The 12050-nt window shown below is 39.2% G+C and overlaps 1 protein-coding gene across 1 annotated transcript; it reads right to left on the bottom strand.

Moving 5' to 3' along the window:
* Positions 1 to 1394: 1394 nt before the first annotated feature.
* LOC146458152 (BTB/POZ domain-containing protein 6-like) lies at positions 1395 to 5457 on the bottom strand. Its single transcript, XM_085091149.1, has one exon. The coding sequence runs from the start codon at positions 5247 to 5249 to the stop codon at positions 3909 to 3911; it is 1341 nt and encodes a 446-aa protein (XP_084947275.1). The 5' UTR covers positions 5250 to 5457; the 3' UTR covers positions 1395 to 3908.
* Between the last annotated feature and the right edge of the window lie 6593 nt (positions 5458 to 12050).

Below are 12050 nucleotides of genomic sequence, written 5' to 3'. Positions count from 1 at the left end.
GTGGTGCTTACTAATACAGGGATATTTTTGCGCGGTTTAAAACTGAGTGGAGAAAGCAGAACTCAGCAAGTGCTCTTGGTATACAAAAAGAAAATTGGTGAACAACATCTAATTTCTCCTTACAATTTGACTGTGATAAACTATACAGGTCAGGAGAATAAAGGAAATGATCACCAAAGATGAAATGCCTTGGTTTTTAGACAAAATCTCCCAACTAGTAGCATACGAAATATGTGGAGGACAGTGAGAATATACATGTTGTAGGAAAAAAGTCAAAACCCTTTCAATCCTGTCCTGTCATGCTGTTTATAATACTCTACAATGCAAATCTAAGTATTGAGTCTATGGATGAAATCCTCAAGTGTGACCATTCAGATGCAGAAAGCTACTGGGCAGTATTTTCCTGTGGTATTGGTTATTATTATTATTATTATTATTATTATTATTATTATTATTATTATTATTATTATTATTATTATTATTATTATTATTATTATTATTATTATTATTATTATTATTATTATTATTATTATTATGCTGTACATGGTGGTTCTAATGTTTGAGTCTTTGAAAGAAGTCCTGAGGTGTGGCCATTCAAATGAAAGCTACTCAGCAGTACTTTACCATTAGTCATAGTGGTATGAAAATTTATGATAGCTGAGTGAATCATTTGACTCTTGATTGACCAAAGAAAGTTAGAGAGTCAGTAATGACTCTCTTAAGTTAAGGGCAATTTCTTAACTTTGATTGTTCGTTGTCTCCTTACAAGAGGGAACTTTACAAAGCCACCTTCCTAGCCTGGGACCCTCCTTCCCTGCTAGCACAGCATTTTTTCATCACAAGTATTTTAGCATGTACAAAGTCATTTGGGTCTCTGGTATTTTGCATGTTTAGCATCTCTCGGGGATGCAAAACAAGCCAACTACACAAAATATCAGAGAAACAAACGTCTTTGTACAGACCTTTGTGCCAGAAAGAAATGCTCTGCTTGTAGGGTAGATTCCTCCCTCAGAGGATGGCTGATGATAGTTACATTACTTTGGTTTTGCTTTACTACCCTCTGTGATTGGTTAACAACACTCAGCCAATTTCTCAACCAATAAAAATCAAAACCAAAACCATTCAACTGATTCAAGACTTCCTCACACATGTTTTCTCATGTTTGGGGATGGTTACATGTATTTCTTTTCAATTCTGCTGACTGGTTTCATTGTCCAGTATTTGGCATCCATTGATAGTGCACAGTTTGAAGAATGGGCTACTGAAGGGTTTGATAGGACAGGAGCACCCAATAATTTGTTTTGATGGCTGGATACATGATTACAAATTACGAGTTATGAACTAGAATATTGTTGTGAAAGAGATGTGGGCATCTCAATTACAAGGACAAAGACAAGGGTTAATGATTAACTTTAATAAACAATTTAAAAGAACTATGCTAAACTGACACCCTACACTACAATCTCCGACAGAATAAAAAAGAAATAATTATTAAAACCCCCTCCTCCCAAAATCAATGATACTTCATACACAAAGCAAAAGGCACCACTTTCCAATCATTGAAAATTATGGGGGAGGGGACTAACCTGTAGTCTTAATTCACCATCAGTAGCTGCCTCATGAAATGAAACCACTATATTAACACAAGCATGCAAATAAATGAAGTTAACAAAGAATATTTTACACACAATTTCTAAAGTGTCATTAACCACAGGGTGCAGAGGAGTCAAATTTGCTGTAAATGAGCGGCTAAATTCTCTAGCACAAACTGATTTTGTTGATTTAAATACAAGAACGTGATCTAACAAAGCCTCATGGAATCTTATTACATGACTGTTGAAAGATTAACCCCAAGACACAAGCCGCATGCATTAATGACGGTGGGTGCATTACCTTAGCTTCCGGTAGGAATAGCGACAAGGGATGAAACTAATTTTGCAAATTTTGAAACCCGCATAAATCATCACATTTGCAATAAGAACGTGTCAATTTTTGTAAGTGCCTCTGAAATAAATATTATTCTCTCCACTTATATAGTGAAAATTTAACAGGGAAGGTCGCTATTTTAAACATACATACATACTTTATTCGTCCCAAAGGGCTTTTCAGAATAAAGAGGTTGTTAATACTATATACAAATTAATTAATAATTATTAACTAGTTAACTAGAAAGTCTAATGACTTGATGAAACCGATTAATTATTTTCGGGAACAGTCTTTTTATGGTTAAATGTTCCCTTTAGTAGGATGTGGACCGGAGGATACTGGCGATGGAAATGCATCATCAGTTGCATTATAATGGTTTGTACTCAGGACCGGTACCATTGTTGTAGCTGTTTGCTTGTAACGTAGTCTGTCTCATTGTATGAGAAGTTCTGTAAAAGCCTTCAAATGAAATACAGCAAATATTAAGTCTAGGCTTTGCAGTTGTCGCGCCGATTAAGGCCGAACATAGCCTAGAAAATCATTTTTTATGTCAGATTCAGATTTCAGATTTTTTTTTTTATTATGCACTATTTCAAGAGTTAAATACAAAAGGAAAATACAATACATTGATGACCGAGCTAGTAAGGGGCATGGGTCTATTCCTTACTTGACATCACAAACTGATTTGTATTGTATAAGCTCTTTGTGAAAATGCATGCAAAGCAGTTTGTGACGTCATGTAAGGAATAGACCCATGCCCCTTACTAGCTCGGTCATGGGACAGATGATGGCTAGAATAGATTTCGTAACTTTTACAGCCTTTAAAAAAAGTCAAGATTTGGTTGAAAAAAAGGCGCAAAAATACTCAATGCATTTCAAACAGGTGCAAAGATTTATTTAAGTGAAAAAAAAATTGGGGCTTAGGTGCACTTTAAATTTATTTAATAAATATGAAAAGTAAAATGTGCACATGCAGTGACCAAAGGAGCTTAGGCTTTTAAGTTGTTCACTGCCACGTGCAGCTAACGGTCATATAGCATGCAACTAACTAGTAGAACAAAACAAAAGACAAAAATAATAAGAGTGCATAGAAACATACCACAAAATTTTACATAAAAAAAAACAATAGAAATGATAATTAATAGTAAGGGCAGAGAAATCAAATATTCATTGGGTATTAAAAAAGGTACAATTTGTATTGCTTGTAGAAGCTATTACATGGGAGTTTTTTTAATTTAGAGGGAATTTTTTCCCAAATTTTAGACCCAGCAAATGCAAAATGGGCAGCTCCATAATTTCTTACCAATTTCTAAAGAGCAATAAATAAATAATATTTGCTTTCCATTTTCAATTTTTTACTACTTTCTCCATTGTCTTGCGGCAAATGCCATTTTTCTCAAAGAGTATTTTCCATTTTTGCACATACACTGGTCATCACTGATCAGCTTTTGTTTTGAACTTGAATAAGTAATGGTTGACCTCACGCGCACAGAATGTAGCACACTGCAGAACTTTACTTTCATTTCCATCACCAGTATGCTCCGGTCAACATTGAACAGCTTGGGGTTAATCTTTCAACAGACGCATAATAGGATCCCATGATGCTTTGTTAGACCACGTTATTGTATTTAAACAAAATCGGTTTGCGCCAGAGAATTTAGCCGCTCATTTACAACAAATTTCACTCCTCTGCGCCCTGTGGTCATACATGGAATTAATAACCCTTTTTTTTAAATTTCTTGGACTTTGATCACAAAAAACTTAAAGTACTGACAAAAGAGCTAGCGGCAGGTCAGCAGATCTAGAAGATGTAGTTGAACTTTAAATACTGTCATGACGTAACTGAGAAGAGTGAAAGCAATTGAGATGATTCCAGCCAAAGGACATGCTGATGAGTTCTGCCACCAAAAAAGTTAAAAATAAACATTTTTCACATGCATTCTCATGTATGAAATATCTACCATGGAATGTGACATCTGATTTCAGTACAAGGTAAATAACAATACAGGTATATCATGACATGGACAGTAGAGGTAACCACCATTAACAAAAAGAGAACTGTTTTCAGATAATGTAAAAGTAACTCCATCACACTCAACAGATCTTCTGTCATTTGATCCACGCCATGCTGGTAGACCATTTACAGATGACACAATCTTGTATCTTTTTCCTCCTTCCAAACAAACTGGTTGATCAAATAGGACATCAAAAAGATAACATCTCTCTCCATTGTGCTTCTTCGAGACATATGTTCCAGATTGCCTAACCAGGGTAGAGCTACATCCGATATCTTCAGCAACATTAACATCAACTGTGTAACTCCCATGTTCTCTGCCAAACAGCTGCACTCCATGTAAGAAAATGTGTTTGCTTGTACTTACATTGATACTACAAAGGTTTGACACTTGAGAATTATTATTGGGTTCATTGCTGTTTTTGAACCTTACGCACTTCTGTAAAGGACCAAACCTTGACAATTCTGTGAAGGACAAAGGAGTTGTTAATACACCATTGTAGTATTTTATCATGTCAACAACCTCTTTCATTGTAAGTATGTTACAGTCTGGGACAACAGATGCAAACTCCTTCTGAGACATCAGCGGGAACCGTATTGCTTTCACAATGTCCTCTCCAAGAACATGTCTCTTTATGTTGCTATCAGGAGTTGACCCTTGCCTTTCAATTTCTTTTTTGGCCCACCGATCAACAGCTTTGAACAATTCCACTTCCTTCACGTACAACTTCTCCATCTTTACAACAGTTTCAACTAAAGGTCTTTCTAGTGTTACAAATTCATCTGAGTTCACGGCTTCCGCGGCCTTTGTCTTGATCGCTTCCCAGCATTGATCTTCTAAATCTTTGACCTCAAATTTCTGAGCGTGCAACAGAACAGAAAATACATTGGAGCCTTCCACATGAGCTCGCAGATGATCATTGCACTTTTCTGCGAGTGAAGGCACCATGTATTTGGTTGCCAAGTAAAATACATGCATTACATTATTTCCACTCAGGTTCACTTCATCGCTGTATAAGTAGCGAAAAAACTCCAACACACTCTCGTACTCACAGTCAGGCAGTTCAATTGAGTCTGAAGTCTCTGCCATTTTACCAAAGAACATGGCATGGAACACAGGACTGCTGATTGAAAGCACAAATTTGTGAGCAGGAATCGCCATCTTGGCCTTCTTGCTTTCACTGAATTCTGCATTGGATACTGGAACAATAAACTGAACATCGCTAAGTAATTCGTTGTTAAAAACATACGCCGTCCTCTCTTTGATAGTTGACATTTTTATTTGCCAGTTTTCTTCAACATCAGCCATGGCAAGAATTCTCCTTACGTTCTCACCTAACTTCTATTAAACGATGACCCGATCGTCGCTGTATGAGAGGTTCTTGTTCGACGTGAACGCCTGAACAGTCAGTTCAATTTTCGTGTGTTTCACCACAGTGTCCAGAGAAGTTCTTCCTTGTTCTTCCACAACTACTGAGTATCACTCAATCTGACTTGCTTCTAACAAAAAAATTCTTAATTTGCATTTTGGGCTGAAATAAAGGTGTTTTCATAAGACTCGCCCCAGTCCCCTCGCGGAGAAACCAGTTTTACCACTGCTTTGCGAAATATCTGTAAAACCAACCCGGTGAACCTATTTTCTCTTTTCAGATTTCTAACCACAATATCGTTTGCCAACTACCGTGAAAATTTAAGGAAAATCCTAGTGTTAGAAATATCAAATTTTGCGCCTAATATCTAGCCAATGGACATTTTGGCCTACCTTCAGAGGTAACGAATTAGTTATTTTGTTGAATATCTCAGTAGTACTGGTTAGGGATAGTTTTCAAACAGATTTCACATTGAAAATGATTTATGAACAGGGAAAAAAATCTATGAAATGAGCCGTTAACTGTTCCCTTCATAAAATAATTCCTGTTTTTGGCAAATGCTCTATTATCTTCCTTTTTGTCCAAACATGCAGAAATTACCATATTTCAATGCTACGTTGCTGAAGAACAAGCATGGGGACCCCCTCTTTTTATTTCATTTTTGCAGTTTACATATAGTGAACCACACATGGGCAAAGTTTGGAAAAAATCTGAGTGTAGGTTCTATTTTAGGAGAAAGACCTTAATTCAGTGACTTCAGTAGTGGGCATGATGACCTTTGAGAGCAAGCAGCCATTGAGAATTTTTAAAAACGCATTATAAGACTTTGTATGGGAAAGAAAATGCTGTCGATTATGAAGGTTAAAAAACGCTAAATTTAAGTTTCATCCAATAAAACGAATAAAACTGCCAAGTTCGCGGCGTCACTAGAGAGCGTGTGATAATTAATAACTAGTGAGACGATGACCTTTGAGTGCAAGCGGTATTGGGTTACGGGCAGCCGTTGAGAATTTGAACGCATTATAAGACTTAGTATGGGAAATAAAATACTGACGATTCTGACGCTTAAAAAAACGCTAAATTTAACTTTCATTCAATAAAATGAATAAAACTGACTCACCTCTGGTGTATTCTTGTGCGTTTTGAGGTTTATTTTGCCGTTTTGGGCATTCTTTGAAATCACTGTCATTCCCTTCATAAGACGGAGTCAAGGTAGCCTGCGTGGCAGGCGCTAGAAAGGGGAATGGAGAGGGGAAAATTGGGCGCGCGAGAAACGCGCGCCCAATTTTCCCCTCTCCCTTCCCCTTTCTAGCGCCTGCCACGCAGGCTAGAGTCAAGGCAGCACACTAAGATTTGACTCCGTCTTATGAAGGGAATGACAGTGATTTCAAAGAATGCCCAAAACGGCAAAATAAACCCCAAAACGCACAAGAATACACCAGAGGTGAGTCAGTTTTATTCATTTTATTGAATGAAAGTTAAATTTAGCGTTTTTTTAAGCGTCAGAATCGTCAGTATTTTATTTCCCATACAAAGTCTTATAATGCGTTCAAATTCTCAACGGCTGCCCGTAACCCAATACCGCTTGCACTCAAAGGTCATCGTCTCACTAGTTATTAATTATCACACGCTCTCTAGTGACGCTGCGAACTTGGCAGTTTTATTCGTTTTATTGAATGGAACTTAAATTTAGCGTTTTTTAACCTTCATAATCGACAGCATTTTATATCCCATACAAAGTCTTATAATGCGTTTTTAAAAATTCTCAATGGCTGCTTGCACTCAAAGGTCATCATGCCCACTACTGAATTAACAAGATGCCCCTCTAATGGCACTACACGGAATGCTTAATGTAGCCCCAATTATTCCCCATTGTATGTTTCGCAGATATTTAAAAAGTATCCTCCCTTGGCCATTGAAATAATTGTCTGAATGGTTTTATTCAGATATATTGCGTGATACTTATCGTTGTGTTACTAGGAATCATACCAGAAATAACTATGCAATAACGTCATGACCCCGCTGAACTGGTCTGGCCTCCTCTAGCTCTAATCCTTCTCGTTGATCATTCGATCTGTTTTTTAAAGCGGATTTTCTTTGCTGTGAACTCTCCCAATTTCCGCCGTTTCAACGGTCGAGTACTACCTAGAAGTTATTATTTCGATTTACTGCTTGAAAAAGGTTGGTTTTCTCTCTGAAAACGGCAGATCCGGAGTCTTAAATTCAGACATGTGGCCGCCATTGAACGAAAACAATTTTTCCAAATGATGATTTGCTTTGACGTCACACAAGTAGAGATGAGTGGGTCCCCTCCCTCGTGATATACGCGCAGATAATGGAGTTTGATTGGGCCGCTTTTGTTCAAGACAATCAAAACAATAGATCCCTTTTGGGAGAGGGAAGAATTTAATCTAGTTTTAATGAATAAATCAAATGATGATTTGACGTCACACAGAAGTGATGAGTGGGTCCCCTCTCTCGTGATATGTGCCTGAAAAATAGATTTTGATTGGGCCGCTTCTGTTGAAGACAATCAGAACAATATATCCTTACTAGGGGAGGACAGAGTTTAATGCATAAACAAGATGCCTGCTATACTGGCATTACGCGTGATGCCCGGACTGATTCATTTATTCCAACTGTATGCTTCGCCGATTGATAAAACTATCCTTGCTAATGGAATAGTTTGAGTCACGACGATCGCGTTACGTTGTTCCCCTTGTGTTACGTTACTCAGGTTTTCAAGGGAAATTGCGGGAATTCCATTGCGATAACGTAAGCTTCTCAATGACCTCTTCTCTGTCTGCAGTCGTGGACTAAGACTGTCAAAGAAAGCACGATTCCTTCGCCAGGAACTCTCCAATTTCCACCGTCTTAGATGTCGAGTGCTTCTTAGAAGTTATTCTTTCGATTTACTGCTTCAAAATGGTGAAATTTCCGTTTGAAAACGGCACACTTGAGTCCAGAACATGTTAACAATATGGCTCCACAATTTAATGCAGTTTTAATGAAGAAATCAAATGATGCGTTGACGTAACACAGGTAAGGGTGAGTGGGTCCCCTCCCTAGCGATAAGAATGGATTTTGATTGGCCTGCCTTTGTTAAAGACAATCAGAACAATACATCCCGAGTAGGAGAGGGGTGAGTTTAATGAATAAATTAATGTACCGATTTGTACCGATCGCGTTACGTTTTTCCCCTTGTGTTACGTTACTCAGGTTTTCAAGGGAAATTGCGGGAATTCCATTGCGATAACGTAAGCTTCTCAATGACCTCTTCTCTGTCTGCAGTCGTGGACTAAGACTGTCAAAGAAAGCACGATTCCTTCGCCAGGAACTCTCCAATTTCCACCGTTTTAGATGTCGAGTGCTTCTTAGAGGTTATTCTTTCGATTTACTGCTTCAAAATGGTGAAATTTCCGTTTGAAAACGGCACACTTGAGTCCAGAACATGTTAACAATATGGCTCCACAATTTAATGCAGTTTTAATGAAGAAATCAAATGATGCGTTGACGTCACACAGGTAAGGGTGAGTGGGTCCCCTCCCTAGCGATAAGAATGGATTTTAATTGGCCTGCCTTTGTTAAAGACAATCAGAACAATACATCCCGAGAAGGAGAGGGGTGAGTTTAATGAATAAATTAATGTACCGATTTGTAGCTACGAGGAAGAAAAAAAAAAAACAAGATGCCTGCTATGCTCGCATTACGCGTGATGCTAAGGCTGATTCATTTATTCCAACTGTATGCTTCGCCGATTGATAAAACAATCCTTCCTAACGGAATAGTTTGAGTCACGACGATCGCGTTACGTTGTTTCCTTTGTGTTACGCGACTCAGACTATCACCGGAAATTTTAGCCTCCCACGCAGACGTTCTTAGGGCAGGAACGCGTGACGAACCCCTAAGATAAAGAACGTCTGCGTGGGAGGCTACGGAAATTTGTGAAATTCCATTGCGATAACGTAAGCTTCTCAATGACCTCTTTTCTGTCTGCAATCGCGTCGTGGTCTAAGACTGTCAAACAAAGCACGATTCCTTCGCTAAGAACTCACCAATTTCCACCGTTTTACGTGTCGGGTGCTTCTTGGAAGTTATTCTTTCGATTTACCGCTTCAAAATGATGAAATTTCCGTTTGAAAACGGCACACTTGAGTCCACAACATGTTAAAACAATATGGCGCGACAATTTAATTTGTCTTTAATAAATATATCAAATGATGCATTGACGTCACACAGGTAGGGGTGAGTGGGTCCCCTCCCTCGCGATATAAGCGACAAGTATGGATTTTGATTGGCCTGCTGTTGTTGAAGACAATCAGAACAATACATCCCGAGTAGGAGAGGGGAGAGTTTAATGAATAAATTAATGATCCGATTTATAGCTACGACGAAGAAAAAGAAATCGTCCCGTTTTTAGACACGGTATGCCCCCTCAGGGCATCCCGCGTAACAAGATGCCTGCTACACTGGCATTAAGCGTGATGCTGGGGCTGATTCATTTATTCCAACTGTATGCTTCGCCGATTGATAAATCTATCCTTGCTAATGGAATAGTTTGAGTCACGACGATCGCGTTACGTTGTTTTCCTTGTGTTACGCGACTCAGACTTTCACCGGAAATGTGTGGAATTCCATTACGATAACGTAAGCTTCTCAATGACCTCTTTTTAGTCTCGCGTCGTTGTCAAGGACTGTCAAACAAAGCACGATTCCTTCGCCATGAACTCACCAATTTCTACCGTTTTAAATGTCGAGTGCTTCTTAGAAGTTATTCTTTTGATTTGCCGCTTCAAAATGGTGAAATTTCCGTTTGAAAACGGCACACTTGAGTCCAGAACATGTTATAAACAATATGGTGCCAAATTTAATCCGTTTTTAATAAATAGATCAAATGATGCGTTGACGTCACACAGGTAGGGGTGAGTGGGTCCCCTCTCTCGCGATGTAAGCGACAAGAATGGATTTTGATTGGCCTGCTTCTGTTGAAGACAATCAGAACAATACACCCCGAGTAGGAGAGGGGTGAGTTTAATGAATAAATTAATGTACCGATTTGAAGCTACGACGAAGAAAAAGAAATCGTCCCGTTTTTAGACACGGTATGCCCCCTCAGGGCATCCCGCGTAAAAACAAGATGCCTGCTATACTGGCATTACGCGAGATGCTGGGGCTGATTCATTTATTCCAACTGTATGCTTCGCCGATTGATAAAACTATCCTTGCTAATGGAATAGTTTGAGTCACGACGATCGCGTTACGTTGTTTTCCGTGTGTTACGCGACTCAGACTATCAGCGGAAATTTGTCAAATTCCATTACGATAACGTAAGCTTCTCAATGACGTCTTTTCAGTCTCGCGTCGTGGTCTAAGACTGTCAAACAAAGCACGATTCCTTCACTAAGAACTCACCAATTTCCACCGTTTTACGTGTCGGGTGCTTCTTAGAAGTTATTCTTTCGATTTGCCGCTTCAAAATGGTGAAATTTCCCTTTGAAAACGGCACACTTGAGTCCAGAACATGTTAAAATAATATGGCGCGACTTAATCCGTCTTTAATAAATATATCAAATGATGCATTGACGTCACACAGGTAGGGGTGAGTGGGTCCCCTCCCTCGCAATATAAGCGACAAGAATGGATTTTGATTGGCCTGCTTTTGTTGAAGACAATCAAAACAATACATCCCGAGTAGGAGAGGGGAGAGTTTAATGAATAAATTAATGTACCGATTTGTGTATACGACGAAGAAAAAAAAAAAAAAGAAATCGACCCGTTTTTAGACACGGTATGCCCCTTCAGGGCATCCCGCGTAATTAATGTGCACATTTATGACACCGATGAAGAAAAAGATACCCGACCGAAACCTAGACACGTCATGCCCTGCGGGCATTCCGTGTAATTATTACACGCTCTCTAGTGACGCAAGCTTGGGCTGCCTGTGGTTCTTCCCAGCATTTTTCCTTGAAACGATCGAACGGAACGATGGGAAAGCTTCCGGGAAATCCGAGGAGTGGAACCAAAACAAAGCAGAGAGAGGGGAGGGGAGAGAGAGAAGAAAGGAACGCCTCTCCGTTCTCCGCAATATTGGGGACGAAAGATTTACGAGCCAAAAGAGCGTCTGCTATATAGCGAGGCTAACGTTTCTCAGTTCGGCTCATTTATTTCCCAATTCGCCTCTCAGGAGATCAAGGGACCACTTTTGCATTTACCAGACAATCCTCTTTTCCTGTACTTTTTTAAATTTCTAAGATCTTCCCTTGTCAGCGAAAAATCTTTCCTGGATCTGGTTTTTTTTCGTCAGTGACAAAGGCGGCATACTTGAAAAAGAAGATCCTAGTTCTCCGAACAGGAGTCGAACCTATGTCCTTCCGATTACTCGTTCAATTCGGATCATGGCTCTACCACCTCCTTTTAATAAAAATTTGTAGTTCTGTCGATTTTTAATAGTTTTTTGTTCTCTATCATTTTGATGTGTGCGTGAGGGTTTCCGTTGATAACGGTAATTTCTTCAATCTGGCGTTGTTCGCATGGTTCCTGTTATGGCTTCCTCCGGTTTCCACTATCTTTCCGAAAACAGAAATCCTGAGAAAGTGGACGTGAGAAGTGGGGGGGGGGGGGGGGCTGGGGCTGGGGGTTGGAGTTTCGCGCTTAGCTAAATAAACGCCAGTTTATGCAGGTTGATTGTTTTTGGAAGGAACAAGAACAACGGTGCATAATTATGCCTAACTCAACTTGAT

The sequence above is a fragment of the Pavona decussata genome, unplaced genomic scaffold, assembly GCF_977016875.1.
Source record: "Pavona decussata unplaced genomic scaffold, jaPavDecu1.1 SCAFFOLD_234, whole genome shotgun sequence".
Classification (NCBI taxonomy): Eukaryota; Metazoa; Cnidaria; class Anthozoa; order Scleractinia; family Agariciidae; genus Pavona; species Pavona decussata.
The sequence above is the reverse complement of the archived record's forward strand: the minus strand, read 5'-3'. Positions and strand labels throughout refer to the sequence as shown.